This window comes from Hemibagrus wyckioides, linkage group LG26 (genome assembly GCF_019097595.1).
Source record: "Hemibagrus wyckioides isolate EC202008001 linkage group LG26, SWU_Hwy_1.0, whole genome shotgun sequence".
NCBI lineage: Eukaryota > Metazoa > Chordata > Actinopteri > Siluriformes > Bagridae > Hemibagrus > Hemibagrus wyckioides.
Window position 1 is genome coordinate 10,714,989 of NC_080735.1, and position 27,573 is coordinate 10,742,561.

The 27,573-nt window shown below is 42.7% G+C and overlaps 1 protein-coding gene across 8 annotated transcripts in view; it reads left to right on the forward strand.

Annotated features, from left to right (window-relative positions):
• Positions 1–3,585: 3,585 nt before the first annotated feature.
• Positions 3,586–27,573, forward strand: part of gsk3bb (glycogen synthase kinase 3 beta, genome duplicate b) — a 36,110-nt gene continuing 12,122 nt past the window's right edge. Inside the window, exons 1-3 of one of the 8 annotated variants that reach the window (XM_058380128.1) lie at positions 3,586–4,611; positions 21,166–21,380; positions 22,997–23,080. In XM_058380128.1, the coding sequence (XP_058236111.1) occupies positions 4,521–4,611; positions 21,166–21,380; positions 22,997–23,080 (390 nt within the window). In that variant the 5' untranslated portion in view covers positions 3,586–4,520. Of the gene's footprint in view, positions 4,612–9,221; positions 10,029–10,117; positions 10,758–10,783; positions 20,850–21,165; positions 21,381–22,996; positions 23,081–27,573 lie in introns of those variants that run through there. The other 7 variants (XM_058380123.1, XM_058380130.1, XM_058380124.1 and 4 more) reach the window with 7 other exon arrangements.

Genomic DNA, 27,573 nt, shown 5'->3' on the forward strand with positions numbered 1-27,573 from the left:
GGGAAGGACGTCGAATATCTGCCATCTGATTGGTTGCGCTTGGGGCTGCGCTTCTTGTTTCCGGTCCCGACTTCCCTCCAATTGTATTTAAAAATGGTTTTAAAATTCGGACCATAGAAAAATAAATAGTAAATAATTTTTTTAGTCTATTCAAACTGTTTGGAAGAAAATGTATGTAAAATATGTATAAAAATTGTTTATTTAAGATGTTAAGGCTTACTACATCGATTATTTAACATTTATTTGTAATTAGTCAAGTTAGTGTCATATAATAATAATAATAATAATAATAATAATAATAATAATAAATTAAAAAATAAAGATAATATGACATAATGAAATAATATAATATAGTGTGTTAGTTATTGAAAATATTTATTGATTGTTTTATGAAAATATTATTTTCATAAAACAAGACTTTGTATTAATTTCTGGAAATGATGCACATTACACATACAAATAATATTATTATCCATCTCTCTCTCTCTCTCTCTCTCTCTCTATATATATATATATATATATATATATATATAGATAGATAGATAGATAGATAGATAGATAGATAGAGAGAGAGAGAGAAAGGCTTTTTCTTATCTATCTGTGTATAGATAGATAGATAGATAGATAGATAGATAGATAGATAGATAGATAGATAGATAGATAGATAGATAGATAGATAGATATTTGCTTTATTCCTCTATATATGTTTTATAGTTTTATATCTTGTTTATAAATCTGTGATTGTATCACCATTACTTGTTCTATAAAAATATTTTAAAAGGAATATTTTGGTTTACTAATTATGAATGAGAAATGCAAAATTAATATTTTAATTGTAAATAAATCATTTTACTGGCAAGAATGTATGTACATATTCTGAAAAAATAATATACAATAATGTTAAACCTGTGTTAGACATCTGTTGCTTTTGTGTAAATGTTCATTATCTGTATTATATTATGTGCTCATTATATTGTTTGTTTATTTTATTTGTTTGGTTTGTACATTCATTTGACATTGATTTGTTTCTATTGTCATTGTCTTTAACTTGACTTAATTAAAATAAAATTGAAAAAGATTCTTATATATATATATATATATATATATATATATATATATATATATATATATATATATATATATACACTATATTGCCAAAAGTATTCGCTCACCCATCCAAATAATCAGAATCAGGTGTTCTAATCACATCCATGGCCACAGGTGTATAAAATCAAGCACCTAGGCATGCAGACTGTTTTAACAAACATTTGTGAAAGAATGGGTCGCTCTCAGGAGCTCAGTGAATTCCAGCGTGGAACTGTGATAGGATGCCACCTGTGCAACAAATCCAGTCGTGAAATTTCCTCGCTCCTAAATATTCCACAGTCAACTGTCAGCTGTATTATAAGAACGTGGAAGTGTTTGGGAACGACAGCAACTCAGCCACGAAGTGGTAGGCCACGTAAACTGACGGAGCGGGGTCAGCGGATGCTGAGGCGCATAGTGCGAAGAGGTCGCCAACTTTCTGCAGAGTCAATCGCTACAGACCTCCAAACTTCATGCGGCCTTCAGATTAGCTCAAGAACAGTGCGCAGAGAGCTTCATGGAATGGGTTTCCATGGCCGAGCAGCTGCATCCAAGCCATACATCACCAAGTGCAATGCAAAGCGTCGGATGCAGTGGTGTAAAGCGCGCCGCTACTGGACTCTAGAGCAGTGGAGACCCGTTCTCTGGAGTGACGAATCGCACTTCTCCATCTGGCAATCTGATGGACGAGTCTGGGTTTGGCGGTTGCCAGGAGAACGGTACTTGTCTGACTGCATTGTGCCAAGTGTAAAGTTTGGTGGAGGGGGGATTATGGTGTGGGGTTGTTTTTCAGGAGCTGGGCTTGGCCCCTTAGTTCCAGTGAAAGCAATTCTGAATGCTTCAGCATACCAAGACATTTTGGACAATTCCATGCTCCCAACTTTGTGGGAACAGTTTGGAGCTGGCCCCTTCCTCTTCCAACATGACTGTGCACCAGTGACCAAAGCAAGGTCCATAAAGACATGGATGACAGAGTCTGGTGTGGATGAACTTGACTGGCCTGCACAGAGTCCTGACCTCAACCCGATAGAACACCTTTGGGATGAATTAGAGCAGAGACTGAGAGCCAGGCCTTCTCGTCCAACATCAGTGTGTGACCTCACAAATGCGCTTCTGGAAGAATGGTCAAAAATTCCCATAAACACACTCCTAAACCTTGTGGACAGCCTTCCCAGAAGAGTTGAAGCTGTTATAGCTGCAAAGGGTGGACCGACGTCATATTGAACCCTATGGATTAGGAATGGGATGTCACTTAAGTTCATATGCGAGTCAAGGCAGGTGAGCGAATACTTTTGGCAATATAGTGTATATATATATATATATATATATATATATATATATATATATATATATATATATATATATATATATATATACACATATATATATAGGATCCAAGGAAAGACAAGAAGTCACTTTATTGTATTAAGCAGATAATTCAAGTCAAGAAGCTTTTATTGTCATTTTAACCACATATAGCTGACACAGTACATAGTGAAATGAGACAACGTTTCTCCAGGACCCTGGTGCTACATAAAACATCATAACAACATGGAGCTAAAAAAACAGCACAGAGCTAAGGACAGAAAGTAGTTGTCCTAGCTACATAAAGTGCAACGTATGCAACCTGGTGCAAACTGTGCAAGATAAGACATCTTTGCTCACTGAAAAAGGAGACTTAAATAAATTCAGCTATTGATTTATTATCTGTATTAGCTGTATACCTGATCTGCCTATACATAATATCCATTTGGAACAAAATGTTATTGCATGTAAACATTCCACACCTAGTCTGAATATTGACGTTTTCTCTTAAAGAAATGTAGTAAGTCAAGCCATGTTATCGTTTTATCCTGGCTCAGGGTCATGGTGAATCTGAAGCCTATCCTGGAGGTGACACACACACACACACACACACACACAGTAAACCCAGAGGAAACCCACATGGATGCCATATAAAACTCTCCACACACACTAACCCAAAGTTACTGGGAGCTCTGGAGCTGGCAATACTTCGCACTACACCACTTAATAACCCTTTACAAAGAACTGCTTAATAAATAAAACAAATAACTATTTTTTACAACTAAAATACACAGAATGTAGTAAATACCCCCCCCCCCCTTTCTTTTACCCCCTCATTCACTTCATCACTTTCAGGCAAACTCACGAGCTCGAGACACTTTGTGTAAAACAATACACAAAGAATGAACATGTACAGCCATGACGAATAATACACTTTAATAACCCGGCAATAACTTTCACACGTTTATGTATTTATTTATTTATGCTAGTTTTCCACGAGCTTTGCCGCAACACCGCCGCCTTCTTTTCGCTTCACCTCAACACTAGAGGTCGAATTTTAGCCTCAGAGCGCACACACACACACACACACACACACACACACACCAGACCGGTGTTGACCCCGCCCACTCCCATTTACGATTGGTCTGCGCGCCTGGCGTGCGCGTGCACACAACGCCACGATTCCCGTAACGGTAACTTTGCGTAAGGCGCGCGCTCCTCCGTGTAGAAATAGGCAAACCCTTACGCAAACGGCGTTAGGAACCTTTTACGGGCGGAGAAAGAGAGAGGAGGAGAGGAGAGAGGGAACGGAAAGGAGAGAGGGAACGGAAAGGAGAGAGGGAACGGAAAGGCAGGATTCAGCGCAGAGCGTCTATTAGTAGATTTTTTTAAATAATACAGTAACTGGCCTGCTTTAATCTGAAGATTCCCTCAGTCATCCACGTTGACTGGAGTTCATCGCAACGTTTATGGATGTTGAAAGTCGGGATCCGTCTATGAACAGTTTTTATTCCGTGCCCTGCTATTTTCCATGTTTTATTTCTGAATGCTGGGCAAAGCTGAATCAGACAGCCGCCATGGCCAGTGGATGGAGCATGGAGCGAGTCGGTTTTAGCACAGCTAGCTAGCTTCATTCGGAGAACATAGTTAGCTGATTTAACGTCGAGCTCGAGAAGAAGCTACGTTTGTTTTTTTCTTTCTTTGCTTAATTCCTCATTATTTTTTTAGCTCCATTTTACCAGCCTCCATAATTTACTTGTATAGCTCGCTGCCGCTAGCTAGCTAGCTAGCTAGCTAACTCGCTAATACGGTCAAGACGTTTTTTCTGTTGAATTTTCTCGTCTACAGCTTCATTGTTAGACCATTTTATTTCTTCTTTTGCTTGTTTGCTTTTCGGTTAAATATACACATATAAGCTGTAAGAAAAAGAAAAAGAAAAATCCGTCCAGCTCTCCACAGACAGCCGGAGGAATTTAGCTGACCAGCACAGAACCGTGAAAGAGGACAAGGCGCAGTCACTGCACTGATTAAGAGAGTTTCGTTTCTCCTTAAAGAATTGAAGCATCCTTAGGAAAGACGATCAAGGAAGAAGAAAAGAGAGAAAAACAAAAGGAAGATTTGGTTAAAAGATGTCTGGTCGGCCCAGAACCACGTCTTTTGCAGAAAGCTGCAAACCCGCCGTGCCGCAGCCTTCAGCCTTCGGCAACATGAAAGTCAGCAGTAAGTATAATCACAAATTTCCCCAAAAATCTCCCCCTCTGCTTCACTATCAGCTCTTTCCTCATGTCTTGTTCAAACTGGAGACTTTTCGATTGTTAAGGTTTAGGTCAAGTCAGCTTGAAGAAAACCAGACACTGGAACTGCGTCTTTTTGGGTGTGTTAAATGTCTTGGACTCCACGTGAATGTTCCTTATCTGTTCTGTCATCCTTAGAAAAACTGTCCTTGAATTCAAGGCAAAAACGACTGAGATGACCCAAATCTCCACCGTTTAAGCAAAGCAGTGTCCGATCTGAGATCTGGCGAGTCACATCACTTCTGATCTGATCTGAACCGATCGGACGCAGAGCCTTGTCCAGGCTGGAAAGTTGTTGAAGCGTCCGTTGATGCTGGTGAAGATCCGGGAGCTTGTGTGGTCATGTTCATACACAGGGTTAACATTTGAGTGCTTGAGAGATCAGGGTTAACGTTTGCATCAGGTGCGAAAACGTTTGAGATACTTCCGGTCATGAAGAGTCACTGATGGCATAAGAGACATGTGAGGACGCGGGGTGTAAGACGGCTTGATCTTTCTCATAATGAAATCACCTGAGGTGGATGTGAAGGGGTTAATGCCAGGTAATCAGTCCTAGATGCATAAGTATCGCAATATTTAACACACCCAGTATGAGTGAACACTGACTCATGTTCCAGTCAAGAGGTTTCTTTATTTTGCCCAACTTGGTGTAGATCGATGACGAAAATCTGCTGTCAGAACTGCTTCTGTGCAAAAGGTAATGCAGTATATTGACATGAATTGGTGTTCCCCATGGGAATCAGGCCAAAGCCACTGCCTGTGTCTGATATATTTATCTAGAATCCCTCTGAGAGAATTCTCTGAGATATCATCTCATTTTGCATTTGCATTCTATAATATGAGTGTTACCGTGCCTCAAACATTATCGATAATAACAAACGGTATAACACACACACCCCTGATGCATATTCACAGATCGGTCTGGTGCAGGATAACAGCTCGGGCTCCTCGGGGACTTTCTGACTGGTGTCCGGTTGCTTGGAGAGAGTGGGGATTGGCTGTGTAGTGATGTACTCTACTGCACTAAAGCAGAGCTGCAGCTATAATGTGGATTAGGAAATGTAGAAATAATTGATTTTACATTTTAAATGCTGTGTGTGGGGAGGGGAATGTGCCAGAGTGTCTTGAGCTTTTTCTCTTCTTCTTCTTCTTCTTCTTCTTCTTCTTCTTCTTCTTCTCTCGTTGCTCATCACCTCGTCGGATGAGCTGTGTGAGACTTTCTGTCTTCATCATGTCATTGTGTGTGTGTCATGCATTTTAGGAAGAACAGGTCACTGAATTGAGTCACTGGCTTTGTCCCAACTGACCTTCAGATCCTGTCCTAGGGCCCTATTATTAACATAGTTGGCAGGGTACATGAGACATGTTCTGCAGCTGTTTGATTTCCAGGCTCTGAGTGAAGTGTTTTGTAATTACAGCAGATTTGGGAATTGGGTGTCGGTTCTCAGTTTCAGTTTTGGGTGTCTGAACAAGTTTTATATCGAAATGACGCATAGGTTTGAATTTCGGCTGAACTTCTGACTGAGAAGAATCTTGAGCATTTGTACACATTACTTGGAAGGCCGGGGTGCTAATATTTTTGCTTAATAAATGTGTAGAAAAGTTTAACACAGTAGAACAATTTCTGCTTCTGTTATCAGCTAGCAGTATATAAACGGCTTAAGTGGAGTAATTGAAAATGTACTGTAACAAAGCTGATGAGTGTGTTTAAAAAAAAAAAAAGTTGTGGTCAATTACCATTATTTATGTAACTATAAGGCAGATTGTTAGCTGCTAGCCGCATAGCCCGAGCCTTATACGCAAGAAATCGGACACGATTAAAGCCTCACAATTTTTACCCGACTCTAATAACGGCTATTGCAGTATGGGGCCGTACTTCATCCTGGTCACCATCTTCCCCCGAGTGATTCTAATCGGCACATTACATGTCCACAGTCTCTACGTTTAAAGGCTTGATTATAATTTGCAGTTGAAGTAGAGTGGAAACGCTGCCCTGCTCTGTTTCGCATGCCTGACAGAGATGTAGTGCAGGCAGAACTCCGCACGTGGCTTGGAATAATGCAGAAATCCCACCGATCTTTATTACGCCTCAATCAGCCTCCTCCGATACGGCGTCGGGTGCCGGCTGGCGCGGGTCGTCAGCAGATCAGCAAGCTTTCTCAGCTCTAATGTGTGCGGAAAGGAGGAACGGCTGCCAAAGCTGCTGCCTTCGATTAGCGGGTCTAAACATTTCACATTTCCACCGGAAATGCATTTCTGTATAAAGCAGATCAGGGGAGATCCTTAGTTTAGAATTGCAGATCCAATATGTGGTTGTTATCTACTAGGGTTTCTTGCAATCTACAACCCTCCAGTTTTGCTGTTCATTGTAGCCTCAATGTCTGAGAAGACTAACTTCAGCTGTTGTAGCTCATCCACCTCATGATGTTTGTTCTGCTGATTGTAAAGAGTGGCTGTGTTTGAGTTTATTGTAGCCTGTTTAACATTGTGATGTACATAAGCGTCTATAAGACTGAACTTATTCACAGATCCTTGAGCGGCTCATGCGCCTCTGTGGACAGCCCATTGGTTACCTGTAAGCAAACATGCCTTAGCAACAGATGTCTGATTGGATCCAGATGTATAGCAGTGACACCATTCACACGAAACTGCTTCAAAAAAGCCAATAAAAAAGTTATATATGGCGCCTGATGTATTTTATTAGGTAAGTAATACGATGCTAATTTCAGGCCCTGATACACGGCTGTGTGTGTGTGTGTGTGTGTTTTGCTGAAAATGACACTTGAACAGATGATCATGATCTGGTAAAAAGAGAAAACATATTGAGCTCACATATGGTAGTAGGTAGCGTGTGATGCACTACCTGAACTCGTCTTTATCGTGTTAGAGCGAGAGATCAACATTACCAGACCTTAAAAAAAGGCTCCAGCTGTCCTAAATCACATACTTTACACTCTTGAGTGGGTATAAGTGTCTCGAGTGTTCACACTTGGAAGGAGTAAAAATCCACCCTGAGGATGAACCGTGTTTGCTGAGAAAATGAAGTGTGGAGCCGTGGATGCTTTTCAAGTTTTTCTGCATCTTAAAGATAAAAGTTAAAATTTTGGTAACAAACCAAGGATGTAGGAGAATCTGGTGGGTGGAGGTGGAGTTGGGGGGTGGGGTGGGGGCATGGGTTATTTACGGCGGCTGTGAAGTGCAAAACAAAATAACAAATCCAATAACACTAGGGCAATTCTGACAAACCGGAAAAGATGGGTATCATTTGCGACTGGAATTCTTCCCTCTGATTGGACGAGACCTCTGTCACTCGGGATTCACAAGAAGTAGGAAATTTTAGTGTATCTAACTATTTCTTATACATGTCTGGAGTTCTGCATTCACTTTAAAGCATTGTTTTCATTTTTAGTGCAACTAAAAATCTTAGAAAGAAAATAAACATATTTATAAGAAAATGTTCATTCAATGCTACTTTGAGGAAGGATACTGCCGCAGCCTGCTGTACTTCTTGTATATCCTGAGTGACGGATGTCTCGTCCAATCAGCGGTAAGAATTCCATTCGCAAACTATACCTACCTTTTTTCTGGTTTGTCTAAATCGTCGTTGTGTTTCTGGATTTGATTTGTTATTTTGTTTTGCACTCCTCGGCCACCGTAGATACTTGAAGACATTTCTTGATGCGTGATATGTGTAGTAATAGACACTCGTACACCTGAGCATTCATGTCATCATGTGACCGCATCATGGTGTATAAAATCATGCACGTACAGGTCATGAGCTTCAGTTAATCTTCCTGTCGATCATCAGAATGGGGGAGGAAAAGTGATCTCGGTGACAGGGTTGACATTGCTAGGAGTGTTTTGAGTATTTCAGAAACTCCAGATCTCCTGGGATTTTCTCTCGACTATCTTCATGGCTTACACAGAATGGTGCAACGCTATAGTCATGCCGAACAGAAATACTTCTCAGGACACACAGCACATCTACAAAGAGATTGAGGAAGACCAGCTGTCCGGTTACAGTGATCCTGTACCATCAGATTCCTGTTCTTTTCTGAGAGGAACCTGATCTGATGTTTTTCTGCTCACCCTGCTTGTAAAGAGTGGTTCTTTTGAACTACTGTAGCCTTTCTTGTCTACTAGAAAGAGTCGTTCCGGTGCCTTCGACTGTCCAGTTTGGGTGAATCTGTTCCCAGGGGAGCTGCAGATCCCTGTTCTTGTCTGACAGAAGTGGACGTGGAAGCGATCTGCTGTTGTGGTAAGGTTCGATGTGTTGCGAGATGCTTTTCTGCTCACCACAATTGTAGAGAGTTACTGTAGCTTTTCTGTCCTATCAAACCACTCTGGCCATCCTTCATTGACCTCTTTCATCGCTCACTGGATGTTTTTATTTATTTGTTGTGCCAGTCTGCGTAATCTCTGACTGTCAGCTTGAGGTAGGTAAGTAACATTCACACGAACCAGAACATTGCCCAGAGCATCAGCCTTCTTAACATAGTGCGTCCTGGTGCCATGTCATCCCTAGGTAAGCGACACACACACAGTCGCCCATATGATGTAAACGAAAATGTGGTTGATTAGAACCAGGCCACGTCTCACATCTCCATGTTCCAGTTCTGATGCCCAATCTGTGTGCTTTTGACTGACTAGGGGCAGCGTGAGCACTCTGATCAGTCTGTATCTACACAGCCTCATACTCAGCAAGCTGTGAAGCGCTGTGTGTCCTGACACCTTTCTGTCAGAGCCAGCATTAACCTTTTCAGCAATTTGTGCTACAGTGGGATCAGAGCAGATGGGCTAGCCTTCACTAACCACACGCATCAGTGAGTCTTGGGCGCCCATGACCCTGTCACCGGTTTGTCCTTCACTGGGTCACTTTTGTTTGGTGCTTTGGAGAAACTCTGACCCAGTCGTCTATCTGTCTAGCCCGCGTCAAAGTTACACTTACCCATTTCTCCTTCAAGAACTGACTGTTTACTTGCTGCCTAATATATCCCACCCTTTGACAAGTGCCACTGAAACAAGATAATGTATGAGCTTCACTTCACCTGTTGGTGGTATTAATGTTATAGCTGGACAGTGTATGTGTGTATAGGATACACACATTCTCTCTCTTTAAATTCCTTATTTAATCCATGCCTCTTTAAGCGAGTCGTCTTAAACTAGGTGTGGCTTAGCCGGAGGTGTGTGCGAGACGCCTGCTGCTACATTTCAAGCCAGCGCGTGTTCAGACATGCTATTTTTTTTTTTAGATCTTATGTGGCGTGAGAGTACATTTCCTATATACATCTTTCGGTGGATTGTTCTTAATGCAAACTACTACTGTACATAAATCCATGAGGGGTAAGTTGTGCTGGTTTTGGTGTGTGTGTGACTGCTTCTTAACCTCCTGATCTTTTTTTTTTTTCTATTGCAAATGCCACAGGTGAAGTAGTAACTTTAGACCTAAAAATCCAGTGGCGTTGAAGCAGAAACGCTGACGGCGTGTGTGTGTGTGCATGTTAACGCGTGGGTGTGTACTCTGACCCCTCACATGACTCGGCTCAGTCGATGCTCAGTGTTCTTTGTCCCCTGCCTTACTTATTCATGCTCGCACAGGAAGTGAAGTGATGTAAGCCGCTCAGAGAGGTTCACAAAGAAATGAATAACGCAGCACGTTGTCGTGGTTTTAAAAAACAACAACAACTAAATCAAGTTAATTCTCGCACCCTGTTTAGTAAAAGCTTCCTTTTGAGTAGAATGAATGAACTTCTAGTTTCATTCCCTCAGCCCTCCTATCAGGGATTTTCACACTCAATGCTGGTCTGACCAGTTCTGAATTTTTATGCTAGGTGAGGTGGTGTTGTGCTGCCAAACAGGAAGCTCTCCAAAGTCGGTCTGTTCTCAGTAACGACGTTAAACTTATGAGATATTCAAGTGAACAGATTCTTATGGCCAATGGATCATGTAGTCTGGTCAGCGTGAGGTCAGCGTCACGGCACATCCAGGCTACGCGTTTCTCAACCCGATTGGAGGAATCACGTTTAATCTAAAAGACGATGGGGAGTGAAGAGTGTAAATGTGAAGACAAAGGTGGGTCGTCAGCTTATGATGATGATATTATTCCAAAGACATATTATTACACCAGACAGACAGAAATATTAGACCAGTATAATACTTTTGTCTATAGCTAGTCTCAAATCAAACACTTAAGCACTACATCAGACTATTTTGTTTTAGAATTTTAAAAATCTCACGTCGCTCGCTGTAAGCTCTGGGTTACATTCCATTCTTCTAGCTTCTTGTAGATACTTTTAAGTGATTTGAGATGCAGTTCATGATAACAATCACAAAGATGGCCGAAAGCGCTGAAAAGAAATGGAGCTTGTCGAAGCATGAAATCGGTTACAGTTCCACACAAATGTACTGGTTTGATGTTAACCACCAGTTGATGTTGCTTTTAATTAATAACATCACCAGATCAGGCATAACATTACCTGACTAATATTGTGTTGGTCCCCCTTTTGCTGGCAAAACACCCCTGTAACCCATCATGCACTGTGTATTCTGACACCTTTCTATCAGAAACTTCTTCAGCAATTTGAGCAACAGTAGCTCATCTGTTGGATCGGATCACACGGGCCAGCCTTCGTTCCCCACATGCATCAGTGAGTCTTGACCGCTCATGACCCTGTCACCGGTTCACCACTGTTCCTTCCTTGGACCACTTTTGGACCACTTTTGATACTGACCACTGCAGACCGGGAACACCCCACAAGAGCTGCAGTTTTGGAGATGCTCTGGTCCAGTCGTCTAGCCATCACAATTTGGTCCTTGTCAAACTCGCTTAAATCCTTACACTTGCCCATTTTTCCTGCTTCTGACACATCAACTTTGAGGACAAAATGTTCACTTGCTGCCTAATATATCCCACCCACTAACAGGTGCCATGATGAGATCATCAGTGTTATTCACGTAACCTCTCAGTGGTCAGAATGCCTGATCGGTGTATAACTATGTGAACAATGGCGCTCACGTTACTGTTGCTACTGCTGCTGCTACTAGCAATCAACCTCCATGTTTACTACATGCAGTTAAATTTAGTTTAGTTTATGAATTGTTTAAATTGCACAGAGACTGTATTTTATATTAGCAGTGAAGTTCTGGGTTTTGTGCTTTTGTAAATTCATCCAGCGTCGCTTCAAGAAACATTCATCGTTCATTCTTAAGCACTATTTCACTTCCTTTGGTTTCACAAAACAGGCAACAGTTGACTAATGCCTCTCTACAGCTCGATGCGTCAGTGCTCTTGATGATGACACAGCTGTTAGAAAGAGCGATGTTGGTGCTCTCGTACAGAGGTGATCCTGTACAGATGTTGCAGTAGTCGTCGGATTCATTAATCTTCACTAAACTGCTTCTTTTCCATCAGGGTCATAGTGAATAGCTCACACAGCTGCTTCCTCATCCATCAATCTCTCCTTTTTAAGGCCAAGCAGGAAAGCATGCCGGAAATCCTCCGTATCGAACCGGACAGATCCTTCAAGGAAGCAGCGATGCGTCTGGGGCGAGAGAGCAGGAGGCAGAAAGGAGGCTGTAGGGAGTCTGTCTGTTCTGCAGTAGTGGTGGAACTTTTCTCTGCACTGCAGCTGATATTTCCTTTTGTTCGCTGAACTGAGCGCTGAACATATTTGTCCTATTTTGGTGCGTGACGTCGTTACTCGGGAATATGACGAGCTGCTGTTTTGTCTTATTAACTTCAGAGCTGCAAGCAGCAATTATCAGGGTTCAAGCTCTTTAAGAACTTTAAATGCATGTATAACAGATATCGTATATTATTTGTAAGCATCAAGACAATGACGCTTTCTGGGTTTTGTAACTATACTCTGATGCGTTCGTAAACTACAGCTTCACAATTCAAAATGGCCGACGCCCACAATGGTAAAACTGGATAACAATAAAATTGGTATACTTTACTGAAGCTAAAGATACTAGTTTCATGTGAGTTATAGACAGGTTGTAAGGAAAAAGAGCAATTTTTCATATCTCATGACCGGGAAAAACTCTGAGACATCATGAGGAAGAAACATTGAGAGGAACCAGACTCAAAAGAGAAACTATTCTCATCTGCATGACACCGGATAGTGCTTTCAATAATTTCAGTTATTGAAGTTATCAGCTGATCACTCATAGAGACTCGAGTGCTAAACTGTAGCAGCTGTAGTCCCGAGCCCTCTTCATGGTTAAGTGGTACACCTACAGTCATCTAATGTATCTTTAAGCTGTCCAGGTGAGGCCATCTTCAGCAGCAGCCACTGGTTTCCATGTGCTGAGACTCCAACAAGAAGTAGGGCAGCAGGATGGAGGCAGCAGTTCCAGAAAACAGAGGATCAGGGTCAGGATCACTGGTAGCTCAGGAGGAGTGTGTGTAGTTGAAGGAAAGAGAGAGAGAAAAAGAAGTTAAAAAAAAGACAGACAGAAGGAAGGAAAGACAGACAGAAATGAAGAAAAAGACGGAAGGAAAGACGGTCAGAAGAAAAGATAGAAAGTCAGAAGTAAGGAGAGAGAACAGTAACTAAGTAAGTCTGTAAGTAACAGACAGACGGAAGGAAAGACAGACAGACGGAAAGAAAGAGACAGAAGAAAAGAAAAAGTCAGAAGGAAAGACAGACGGAAGGAAAGACAGACAGAGGGAAAGAAAGAGACAGACAGATGGAAAGACAAACAGAGGGAAAGAGACAGACAGACGGAAGAAAAGAAAAAGTCAGAAGGAAAGACAGACAGACAGACGGAAGGAAAGACAGACGGAAGGACAGACAAACAGAGGGAAAGAGACAGACAGACGGAAGAAAAGAAAAAGTCAGAAGGACAGACAGACAGACAGACAGACGGAAGGAAAGACAGACGGAAGGACAGACAGACAGACAGACGGAAGGACAGACAGACAGACAGACGGAAGGAAAGACAGACAGACAGACGGAAGGAAAGACAGACACAGACAGACGGAAGGAAAGACAGACACAGACAGACGGAAGGAAAGACGGACAGACAGACAGACGGAAGGAAAGACGGACAGACAGACGGACAGACAGACAGACGGGCGGAAAGACGGACAGACAGACAGACGGGCGGAAAGACGGACAGACAGACAGACGGGCGGAAAGACGGACAGACAGACAGACGGGCGGAAAGACGGACAGACAGACGGACGGAAAGACACAGACAGACAGACGGACGGAAAGACAGACAGACAGACAGACGGACGGAAAGACAGACAGACAGACGGGCGGAAGGACAGACAGACAGACGGACGGACGGAAAGACACAGACAGACGGACGGACGGACGGAAAGACACAGACAGACGGACGGACGGACGGAAAGACACAGACAGACGGACGGACGGACGGAAAGACACAGACAGACAGACGGACGGACGGAAAGACACAGACGGACGGACGGAAAGACACAGACAGACAGACGGAAAGACACAGACAATCAGGAGTAAGGAAAGACGGACGGAAAGAAGGACGGAAAGACGGAAAGAAGGACGGACGGAAAGAAGGACGGACGGACGGACGGAAAGAAGGACGGACGGAAAGAAGGACGGACGGACGGACGGAAAGAAGGACGGACGGACGGACGGACGGAAAGACGGACGGGAGGAAAGAAGGACGGAAAGAAGGACGGACGGGAGGAAAGACGGACGGAAAGAAGGACGGACGGGAGGAAAGACGGACGGGAGGAAAGACGGACGGAAAGAAGGACGGACGGGAGGAAAGACGGACGGAAAGAAGGACGGACGGAAAGAAGGACGGACGGAAAGAAGGACGGACGGAAAGAAAGATGAACAGACAAAGATGGACAAAAGAAAAGACAGACGGACGATTAGACAAAGAAAGATGGACAGAAGGAAAGAAAGAGACAAAGATGGACAGAACGAGCGGAAGATGGACAGAAGGAAAGAAAGAAGGGCAGAAGGAAAGACTAACTAAGGATGAAAGACAGACAGACAGACACAGAAGGCACGAAAGATGGACAGACAGACAAAAGGAAAGAAAGAAATACAGACAGGTAGAAGGAAAGAAAGACACTGAATACTCTGACTTTCAACTTTAAAGTACTTAATTATCCATGAGCCTGTGACAGGAAATAATTAATCCATAATAATAATAAAAATATTAATAAATAATACTCAGTCCTCAGTAAAGGTCCAGGATAGTACACACATGAGATTTAAGACATGATGTTCTTCCAGTCTTCAGACCCGTGCTGTTCTGTTCCTCCTCCTCCTCCTCCTCCTCCTCGCTGTGTGCTGGTATGCAGCGCTTTCATTCCCGAGGACGGATCCAACAGCAAGTATAAACTCAGCCTTAAGAGAGAGGAGAGACATCAGGTGTGTCAGAGGTGCAGTTATTGGAAAAGTTATTTGAAGTCATTTATTAGCAGAGCGTCAGAACCCTGTCCCACTTCAGACGGAAAAATAAAAAAATCTCTATTATAAACTATTACTGAAAGAATCCAAGCCAAGCGTCTCAGGATACGATTGATGATGGAAGAGAAAATGGTGCTTATTAGATAATCTCTGTTATTTATAGAGACAGCAGTGCAATATATATTTTTTAATCAGTTTATATATTTTTTTTTTATATTTTGACAGGTATGATTTGATCTCTTTATTTATTTATTTTATTTTAGGCGGGAAATCATGAGTCTCTGTAAAACTGTCTTGATGCACTAGATGAAATCTCTTGGTCCTCTTTATGTAGCCCTAAGGCTGTGCAAATGCAAACCCTGATCATCATTAATCATCGCAATTACTTAAGGAATTTACGCATGGAAAAAATTAGTACTTTTTTATTTTTTTTAAACATGATTCAACTACAATTACGGCCTCGCAAGCACCGACACGCGCTGTAACGTTTCCAGACTTTTCCTGTCCTCATAAGGAGACTAGAGTAGTGATGACATGCTTATTCATAGCACTGGAGAAATCTGCCTACTTTGTAAATTAGCGCTGTGTGTGTGTCAGTCTTCAGGAATGTGAAAGTGGAAGGATTGCCTTTGTATGACCCGCTCAAAATCTTTTAAGTAGCACTGACGAATAACTTGGCTCATGCCAGGACAGGAGATTGGAGTCTCTGATGCATCGTATGTACACACACTCACACACACTCATTTCCTGTCCTCTGGACCAGCAGCAGTTTTATTCCCCCTCACCTTATAGGAGTGTCCAGTCAGTATAAATCCCTTTAATTTGCCTTGCGGACTTTTCTTACTAAACAGCTATGAAGCGTAAACGTCATTCATTAACAAATCAATATGTTTAAGAAGGGGGGGGGGAACAGGCTGAACTGAAAATAATCAGCTCACACGACTTCATCATCGATTATTCTTCCTAAAAGAGCGCCCTCATCAGGCTTTACTCCCTCACATGCTTATAACCTGGAACTGGATCAATATAACATGCTGCAGCATGCATGGGCTGATATTGTGGAAATGAGCACTGACTTGTACAAAGACTTATTAATACTCCTGAACAGCTAATTAGATCAGAAAGGACAAAAGGAAAGAAAAGCTGACCGAAGCAAAGAAAGACGGACGGAAGGAAAGAAAGAAAGACTGGTAGCTCAGGAGTAATGTGTATAGCTGGAGGAGAGAGAGAGAAGTTCAGAAGACAGAAGGAAAGAAAGACTGATAGAAGCAAGGAAGGAAAGACAGACAGAAGGAAAGAGAGATGGACAGAAGGAAAGAGACGAACAGAGAGACGGACAGAAGAAAAGAGAGACGAACAGAGAGACGGGAAGAGACGGACAGAAAGAAAGGGAGACGGAAAGAGAGATGGACAGAAGGAAAGGGAGACCGACAAAGACAGACAGAAGGAAAGAAAGACTGACGGAAGGACTGACCGAAGGAAAAAAGACGAACAGAAAGACAAAGAAGGAAAGAAATACAGACAAACACAAAGAAGGAAGGAAAGAAAGATGGACAAAGAAGGACAGAAAGAAAGAAAAAAAAATGGAAAGAGAAAGATGGAAAGAAAGACGGACCGAATGAAAGAAAGATGGACAGAAGGATTTTTTTTTTTTTTTTTTTAAATGTAATTGAATCAATTCAAACTATTTCATCTGAGATATTTCTATGCGACACGCGGATCCGTGCCGAGTCGGACGCGTGGATCTGAGTTCGACACGTGGATCGTCTGGATGCATGATTGCTTGTGGATCACGGATGAGGAGGGAAAAAAGAGCGATCTTGGAAATAGATCAAATAGATTGTTGCGGCACTATTAAAAGCTTTTAATGTGATAAAACGCAGCCTGAAAACCCCATAAAACCTTAACTGTGGGGTTTAAAACCATTTATACGCCTTTCTCAGATCGACCCTAGAGCCGTTTAAACCCAGAGGCTGAATGTTGTATTAGTGGGTCACACAGAGACTCTAACAGAACCTGACAACTTTATTGTTCACATCAATCCTGCTTTTACACCAATCCAAGAGCTGATATTTTTTCTTCTTCTACCTGAAATACACTATATTGCCAAAAGTTTTGGGACGCCCCTCCAAATCATTGAATTCTGGTGGTGTTCAGGGGTTGGGCTTGACCCCTTAGTTCCAGTGAAAGGAACTCTTAATGCTTCAACATACCAAGACATTTTGGACAATTTCATGCTCCCAACTTTGTGGTTCCAACATGACTGCACACCAGTGCATAAAGCAAGGACCATAAAGACATGGATGAGTAAGTTTGGTGTGGTGGAACTTGACTGACCTGCACAGAGTCCTGACCTCAACCTGATAGAACACCTTTGGGATGAATTAGAGCGGAGAGTGAGCCAGGTCAAATCTGTGAGATGTCTGCCTTTACATGCACATGAATAAAATATGGAGTTGTTCCATCCTGTACAGCTTCAACTCTACTGGGAAGGCTTTAGGAGTGTGTTTATGGCAATTTTTGACCATTACTCTAGAAGTGCTTCTGTGAGGTCAGTCACTGATGTTGGACGAGAAGGTCTGGCTCGCAGTCTCCGCTTGACAACGTCCAGATTGCTTGTTAGTGGACATCCATTAACAAACGCACTCTTCCTCCTCTCTTGATGAAACACCTTTATCGTACTGGGAGCGATGGGTACAAATCTGACTCCGCCCACATCTACAGGTCATGAGGAGGCACTGAATGCTTTGAGTAAATTATTTGAGTCACTTGGCAAAGCACCCAAAAGTGCACATGCTAGTAATACTAGTACTGATGATAGTAGTACCAGTACTAGTTCTTCTTTTAAACTAGTGGTGAAAACACGTATGTAATAACATTCTCATGTATGAATTGTAGAGGGTGTTGGTGGAATGTGTAGTGATGTCACATCCTGGCCCAAATCTGATGTAAATTTGAGAAAATTGCAAGCTCCTTTGACAAATGCCATTTTCTTCAATTAAAATCCACAATATTCAATCAGCCATCATTTTTACCATTACTTCTGTTCGTGTGTTCTCAATGTTAATGTATTTTTTCTGAAATATCGTTATCACAAGCCGCTATATTACACCTTCAGAATCGGAAGGCTGAGTGCGTATCTATTTTTAGAGAAGGCCGTTCATCCCCCCCGTCTCACTCCCAGACTTGTAGAGTGTGTGCCGTGGAGCACTGAAGCTTTTCCGGCGGCTCGTCGCAGCTCCACACCTTACTGAGAGCCTTTATTTTTAATTCATCACCTCCGTGTAGAGGGAATGAAAATGACCTGACTCACAAAAGCACTCGCTTCATACTGGACATCACATGGTCATGTTCCAACTCAGTTACATGTTCTCCTTCTGTTCTCTCTGTCTGTCTCTGTCTCTCTCACTCTGTCACTCACTCAGTTCCTGTCTCTCTCTCTGTCCGTTTTTGTCTGTCTCTCTGTCTTTGCCTCTCCTTCTCTCTCTCACTCACTCTGTCTGTCTTTTCCTCTCACTCACTCTGTCTCTCTGTCTTTGCCTCTCTCACCCACTCTGTCTCTCTGTCTTTGCCTCTCTCTTTCTCTCTCTCACTCACTCTGTCTTTGCCTCTCTCTTTCTCTCTCACTCACTCTGTCTCTGTCTTTGCCTCTCTCTTTCTCTCTCACTCACTCTGTCTCTCTGTCTTTGCCTCTCTCACCCACTCTGTCTCTCTGTCTTTGCCTCTCTCTTTCTCTCTCTCACTCACTCTGTCTTTGCCTCTCTCTTTCTCTCTCACTCACTCTGTCTCTGTCTTTGCCTCTCTCTTTCTCTCTCACTCACTCTGTCTCTCTGTCTTTGCCTCTCTCTTTCTCTCTCACCCACTCTGTCTCTGTCTTTGCCTCTCTCTTTCTCTCTCACTCACTCTGTCTCTGTCTTTGCCTCTCTCTTTCTCTCTCACTCACTCTGTCTCTGTCTTTGCCTCTCTCTTTCTCACTCACTCTGTCTGTCTTTGCCTCTCTCTTTCTCTCTCTCACTCACTCTCTGTCTTTGCCTCTCTCTTTCTCTCTCACTCACTCTGTCTCTGTCTTTGCCTCTCTCTTTCTCTCTCACTCACTCTGTCTCTGTCTTTGCCTCTCTCTTTCTCACTCACTCTGTCTGTCTTTGCCTCTCTCTTTCTCTCTCTCACTCACTCTGTCTGTCTTTGCCTCTCTCTTTCTCTCTCTCACTCACTCTGTCTCTGTCTTTTCCTCTCACTTTCTCTCTCTCACTCACTCTGTCTCTCTGTCTTTGCCTCTCTCTCTCACTCACTCTGTCTTTTCCTCTCTCTTTCTCTCTGTCACTCTGTCACTTACTGTCTCTCTGTCTGTCTCTCTTACTCACTCTGTCTCCCTCTGTCTCTCTTTCACTCTTTTTCTGTCTTTTTGTCTCTCAGACTGTCTGTCTCTCTGTCTCACGGTCATTCTCACTCTCTCTCTCTCTCTCTCTCTCTCTCTCTCTCTCTGCAGTTTTCCTCAGGTGACAGCTCTACAGCTCTGGTGTGAAGTTGTGTGCGAGTGTCTGTCGAATTTCTGCTGGTGCTTAACAAGTACTGATCACACCCTTGCCTAACTTAACTAGTTAGGGGTTTTGTGTGTGTGTGTGTGTATCTGTGTGTTTTATACCAACGGCTGTGTGATAGTTTGAAGTATGTAGGTTTTTTTTTGTCATGACTCATGGATTGATTCTGCAGCTTGATGGCATCACATACCGTAATTAGATTTCCCAGTCTAATTGATGCGAACATCTGATATCGAATGATGCGAGGTGATGTAAGCTTAGTGTATGTTGTCAAAATACTGAATAGGAGACAGAGCCATGGAAACCAATGTTTTTTTTTTTTTTTACTATTAACGATGCTTAATATAGCAAGAAGCAAGCTTTTGTTTGAGAATATCATCTTTCTATAATATGAGCAACAGATCAGTGCTCGCCGAAAGGAAGTGATCGAGGCTCGACCCTCACCGAAGGGACAGAAGGGACTTGGAACTGGCAAAGCTGTAGTTAACCAGACTTCCCCTCACTCAGGAGCGACTATAAACTTAAAAATAAACTGTGTTAATTGCTAGCAGCACACCAAGTCTTCCATGCTGCCTCTCATTGCTAATCAGGTCACTGGATATCGACAAATCCTAAAAGCTTGTGCTAATGGTTCTTCCAAAAAAAATACCATACTGTTATTGATGCTTCCCTGCTTATTAGTTTTGGCATGACGTGTGTGAAATATGTAATCCAAACCCAGAGATAATACGAGGCTTTATCCTAATTAGCGCTGCTTCAGTTGAGCTCGTCTGCATGTTGGGAAGGAACAAGCGCTAATGGTGCAGTGAAAAAATTCGCACTGCCACAGGGGTACGAATTATTCGTTTCATTTTGTAACATCCCCATATCTTTTGGAAAGGTTTCGGTCATTATGTGCATTTTTTTACAAGGCCAGAGTGTTTTTCCTCCTTCTGGTGTATTACGTAGCCTCCAGGAAGCCTTTAGCAGCAGCTGCTCTGTGTCCCAAGATGAACCTCCCCCTTTTTCCAGAATGCTGATCCAGGCTCAACTCGCATCAACACATCACAGCTCTCGCAGCTCGCTTCATTAGTATGTAAAATGTAAAAACCTGATCCTGGATTAGCCCACTGGCTGTGAAAGACATGCAGTAATCATGTGACCCAGAAGATTCACTTGCTAGATGTCTGCTGTCTCAAGGAGGGGTGTGTGCGCTGTCATGGCTGTGAGAGCAGGTGCGAACGTCTTGTTACCCTTTCTCTCTCTCTCTCTCTCTCTCCTGCTTCCTCAGCATTCCAATTTTCGCCTTGTCAAACGCCAGCTTGCTTCCGAATACGCTTAAGGGGGTCGGCGTGAAGTAAAGCGACACCAAAAACATGGATTTGGAATGAATCCGTGACCTTTTTTTCTCAAGAGTGTAGTTTTCCTCTGGCCCCCGAGCGGAGCTACGCAATAGACTAACGGTTGTGTTTGAGCTGTTGTGTTAAAAGGGTTCAGCATGTCCGGGGTGACGTGCATTTCGTGATGATCTGTCACAAAACAAATCAATAGTTCAATGTTTTCTCTTTACAGGAGATAAAGACGGCAGCAAGGTGACGACGGTGGGCGCGACCCCCGGCCAAGGTCCCGATCGGCCTCAGGAGGTCAGCTACACGGACACGAAGGTCATCGGAAACGGCTCGTTCGGGGTGGTCTACCAGGCCAAGCTGTGCGACACTGGAGAACTGGTGGCCATCAAAAAAGTCCTGCAAGACAAGAGGTTTAAAGTAAGGATGGGGTCTATGATGTTGTCTAAGTCCATGTCGATGATTGTCCTGATTACCAAGTCGTCATCACTTTCTCCTACCTGCATACTATATATAATGGTCCATCATTGTTCCATATATAGCTGGACACACAAACCGTGACTAAAGAGCAGTACATAACCAGCAATAACCAGCATGGAACATAATAATATGAGAACTGATCTGTAAGAAATGAAACACTGTGGCATGCTGGCAAAGGAAAATAAACAAAGGTCTATGTCTTGGGTTAAACAGCTTAAGAAATTTTTAACTTAATGCAAATACTATGAAGTAGCTCTATGCAATAACTACCATTGGGAGCGAAAACTGCAGAGCATGTGATCTGTGGTGAAAAGCACACACTGCTTCTGCTTCATCTCTTATACACTGATGGAGTTTTGTATACAAATGCCAAATCTCCCTCCAGAATGATTCATTTTAGAAGACGAAGAAGATAAACTGATGGCAATAAGCCTTTATCATCACACGTACATTACAGCACAGTGGAATTCTTTTCTTCACATGGCCCAGGTAAGGAAGTTGGGGGGCGGTGCTCTTGAGCATGCCCTTAGCCCTCACTGCTCCAGGGGCACTGTATCATGGCTGACCCTGCGCTCTGACCCCAGATTCCAAAGTTATGTGAAAATAGGAGTAAGAAGAAGGAATATCACTGTTTCTGTAATGTCTATGTGACATATAAAGGCTACTCTATTCTGTGTAGCATAGAAAATAGAAAATGCATCATCAGCCTTCTCAGTAACCCTATTTGTGAAGTAAGGAGTAACTTCCACCGTATCGCATGAAAATAATGCAGGGGTTGACGTGGAGTGTCCCACCCTCCTGAAGTGTATTATGTTCTTAAAGCAGCATGGTCTGGAGTCTTATTCCATTTATCCCACAGGGATTTACCACAGAGTACAGATGTTTCATTTATTAATGAACAATACATCATGCATTTTAACAGTGAGATTTATTTTGTGGAGAAACAAGGCAGTTCCTGTTCTCTCTATCAGGGTTAGAGCTGTGATAAACAGTGCTTCCTTCAGCAACTCTCTCAGTTTGCAGAGAGGTTGGAAAGCATAAACTGCTCTGTCTCAACGTCTTCTCCGAGCTGTGACTCTCTTACAAAGCACTTACAACTGAGACTCCTTTCATAAATGTCACGTCAATGATTATAGGTCTTAAACATCCTTCCCCCAAATCCTCGTATTATTACTCATAGATTACGTGGCACCAAACTAGTCCGCTTGAATGAACTGTTACTATAGAAACTTATTAGTAAGTGTGCATTGTTATTAACCTTTTGTTTGTCACACAAGTCAGATCAGCCTCTGTTAGGAGGCTCTAGGATTCAAGAATTTCATATATATGTACATGCACACTAGTAATTCAGTCTTACTGGAGATTTTATCTGTATAGTCAGGTCAGAAGTTAGTCACATCACATCCCACGCTATCTTGTTATTAATGTAATAAAAAAAAAATTTTCTTCCCCGTGCTTTTGTGTAAACAATCAAAAACATTTCTCAACAAACTTGAGTTAATCTAGAGTTGTATGTATGTATTTATTTATTTCTCTCTCAATTCCCACCAATGCAGAATCGTGAGCTGCAGATCATGAGGAAGCTGGACCACTGCAACATTGTTCGTCTACGCTATTTCTTCTACTCCAGCGGGGATAAGGTGGGTCCCTTGTATGCTTTTCTTTTCTTGGCTTTCTTCTGTCTTTTGTAATATTTAGTTTGCTCTGAGTTGCACTGCGACAGACAGAGAAAAGGAAATCCCATTCTGCATTGGGGAAATGGGTTTCCCCCGAGAGGAGCGTACGTGACAATCGAGCTCAGGAGAGGCGTTTAAGACTGCAGCTGCCACCATTTAATTTTGCAAAGTGTTTCAGTGGACCTTGATGACCTGGTTCAGCTCTAGTATGCTGTGTATTTTTATTTGCCCCTTCAACACATGTGCTTAACGTTCGAGGTGGTGGTTTGATGGCAGCTGTATAGCAAAATGCCGACTAGCAAACAAACAGGTCTTGATACTGATTCAGATTCTGAATTAAATTTATCCTAAAGCGTTTGTATATACGAAATCCGATCCTCTGTTACGAGCCTTAGTGTCAGTGTTACTATAACGAGTAGAGGTGTGTGAGAGAGTCAGGTCAGCCAGTTCAGCAACCTTGAAGTGATCATCCAAGTGCAATTATTGATTGAAGAACAATTCTGTGCCCTAGCTGTTATAAATAGCATAAAATGCACACAATATCGATTAATGCCTTTACACCTCTTCTAATGTTACTGACATTAAAAGCCACTGCCTGAGAGAAAAACTGCACAAGAAATCCAGGTTTCATTACAGATACATATATATTTATATATATATATACACTTTTATCCATGTCTACATCATTACTGAATGTCTGTCAAGCAGGACATCCAATTCGTGTCGTCTCACCTGGCTGCAGTTGGTTTACGCTAATCCGTTTGTAATCACAATTATTAACAGCTTATTAGGCTGCGCGTAAACTCGGCTACAGTTTCTTAAACTCACTAGTATATACTGGTTGTCATGTTCATGGGTTGCCTTTTGAATCCAAACTCTCCCAAAACACCCACAAACTTAGCCCAGAATAGCCAGTCACCGTGGGGTCGTTCATGTGCCACCTTCCAGCATATCGATGTTTCCCAGATATGGAATGCTGCTCCTAAATCAGGATGAAAGGGGAACGCGTTGCTGTGTCATACCAGTAGCCGAGCCTGTCAGCAGTGGCATGTCAGGGAAATCCCATCATACCATTCAAGCAGCAGGAGCTAAAAGGCATTTGATTGACGGGTGGTTTATATGAGAACAGCCCTATTTTTAAGCTGGGAACGTCGCTTGACGTCACATAACCACCATCATGTCTTCCATTTGGCCGACACCTAGAACAACATGAATGTGAGGAAGGATTTTCAGGCTTAGTTGCGTGACTGTCATGGAATTATGAGCATTACTACAGCCTGCTACTTATAATCGCAGGTTTGCTTTAACTTAGGGTTCTTTCGACATGATGGATCAGTTCCACGAGTTGGAAAAGGTTCTAGGTTTATCTGTCTTAATTATTATTCATGTATTTAATTTAATTACACTGTATAGCCAAATGTCTGTGGACACCTGACCCTCAAACCCATATTTGTGGATCTTCTCCAAAGTATTGCCCCACAGTTGGAAGCACTTGTATAGGATGTCTTGTACACAGGGACATTGTGATGCTGGAACAGGTTTGGGACTCTTCGTTCCAGTGGAAGGGAAACTGTGATGAGCTCCATGAAGACGTGGTTCACCAAGTTTGGAGTGGAAGAACTCGTGGCCTTCACAGAGCCATGACCTCAACCCCACTGAACACCTTTGGAATGAATTGGAGCTCCACCCTTACTTCCTCCCCAGACCTCCTCAGCCAACACCAATGCTTGCTCTCACTAATGCTTCTGTGACTGAATGAGTAAACTTTCACAGCAAATCTAGCCGAAAATATTTCCTGAAGAGGTTAGCATGTCTGGAATGGCATGTTTATGAAGTACCTATGAAGTGATTGACGGATGCCTTTGTCCAGATGATGGTTTCCAGTGGAACTTAAACCCTCCAGCAGGGAAGATCTGAGCTTTTTTTGTTGCATGTCAGAAATACCTAGAAGCGAGCAGCCATTCTTGCATGATCTAATTACACTGGACTGGAGCTAGTAACCTCTTCAGTCCCAGGAATGTTGGGGTATATACACTGTGTTGCCAAAAGTTTTGGGACATCTGCCTTTACATGCACATGAATGTAATATGGAGTTGGCCCACCATTTGCAGCTATAACAGCTTCAGCTCTTCTGGGAAGGCTTTCCACAAGGTTTAGGAGTGTGTTTATGGGAATTTTGACCATTCCTCTAGAAGCGCATTTGTGAGGTCAGGCACTGATGTTGGACGAGAAGGCCTGGCTCTGAGAAGAGTGGACAGTCTCCAGTCTAATTCAAAGGTCTTCCGTCTAGTTGAGGTCAGGACTATGTGCAGGCCAGTCAAGTTCCTCCACACCAAACTCGCTCATCCATGTCTTTATGGACCTTGCTTTGTGCTCTGGTGTGCAGTCATGTTAGTAAAGGAAGTGGTCATCCACAAACTGTTTGGAGCATGAAATTGTCCAAAATGTCTTGTTATGCTGAAGCATTAAGAGTTCCTTTCTCTGGGACTAAGGGGCCAAGCCCAACCCCTGAATTCAATGATTTGGAGGGGTGTCCCAAAACTTTTGGCAATTGAGTGTATATCGCTGCCGCCATGGAACCTGAACCAGGAAGTAGAAGAAATCCTGTTCCTTCTTAAACACACCATTTTCAGTTTTCTTGGCCCGCTCCCAGGCTCAACAACAGCTTTCACACTTCATCAGACTTCCCATGGCAAACGGCCCAGAGCGATTAAATGACCTTAATCTCTTTTTTCAAGACTCCCTACATTGAAGGAACACAAATGTTTTGCATGGTTGCGCTCCATGAACTGTGTCCTACAGCAAGTGGAAACTAGAACACACACACACCCCAAAATAGATCAATATTTCATCCACTTATGTCTTTTGTACTTTCAGGTTGAAAAAGGTGCAAGATGGCATTATACCGTTCTCTTTACATGTGTAGGGAAATAAGTGTGATACTGAAGTATGCTACAAATGTGAGGTTAGGCTGCTGTACGAAATGTCAGGACACAAAGAAGTCCGTGGGGAATTATGGCGCATAATAAGTGGTGTATACAACTGCTAACAATCTGATATTAAAGGTCAGCCTTGACGGAGTGCTGTGAACCCAATGACTTCCCTGCAGCCTAAGATCAGTCAGCGCTGTTGCTTTTCCTGGACAGCTAGAAGCCTTAGTTCACAAACCATGATTAGAATAGGATTTATGGCTATAGGCACACACACACATTCTCTCTCACAGTTATGCAGGACAGACGTGGCACAATGCCAAAGTTATTGACCTCAAAAGTTATTCTTATATACACAATATGTATGGGAGAGATATTCTACACACTTGCATGCACACGGTGGTGGAAATGTGCAGATTGGCACTGCGATACGGGTATGACTTGGCACGTATTCAGAAACGCCAGATCCCGTTTTGGTCATGGAGAGAATGAGATACGGGAGAGATCTACAGTGACTTGCATAAGTATTCACCCCCCTCTGTGAACTGACATGAATCTACACGAAAATCAGGGAAATTGTCATTATACTAATTAATATTAACCAAATTTATACCAACGCTAGTAAAACGTCAACTTTCAGCTACGGAGTGTGTCTTAGTGTACGTAGACTGATTCTCACGGTTCTCCTTCGCAGCTTTTATTGTACTTTTTATCGTCGATATGTTTTTGACTAATTTGTGTATTATGAGTAACTGATATGACCGAGATGTGAGAAAGGGAGAGTGCTGAAAATCTAAATAGGTTTGAGTAATGAGTGAGATGAGAAAAACATGAGCGAGGTGTGTGTGTGAGAGATAGATGTGAGAAACGTATAAGAAATATGGCAGTCATGAGACGTGATGAGAAAGGGTAAGATGAATGAGAAGAGAATAAAATATTTGATCTTAGTATGTGTTCAGATGTATTCAGGGCTATTTGCCAGTAAACGTTGGCTTCCTTGGTTCAGTTGAATTGGTTCTTTGGCCTTTGTCCTGTCTAGGTCTAATTCTTCCCTTTCTCACACACACACATCTAATCTCGCGTCTGAGGACGACGCGCCGCCGCTCGGCCGTCCCCGTCGTAACCACCGAGCATCTGTGCCTCAGCGATCCAATCGCGTGCCACCACTCAATGCACACCATTAAGGCGAACCAATCGCGTCGCTCTACGCAAACCGTCCAGCCAGTAGAAGAGTAATTGTGGAGCTGCTGTTGTAAGGCAGAAAGTGACTCATCATCTTCACCGGGCTTTTTTTTTTCTCCCCCGGCCATGCAGCAACAGGAGGGCGCATTTAGGAAAAAAGAAAAGGCAGTAGCAAGTGAAAGATTTGCAAAATGAAGAGTCGGGAAGCATAAACATCAAGACGTACACACATGCACTCTCCGTACATAGACGAGACGTCTGTCCCCACAGACGGACAATTACTGTCACACACAAGTAGTTTCACATCGTGATGAGTCATAGCCCTGAAGTCTGAAAATAGACATG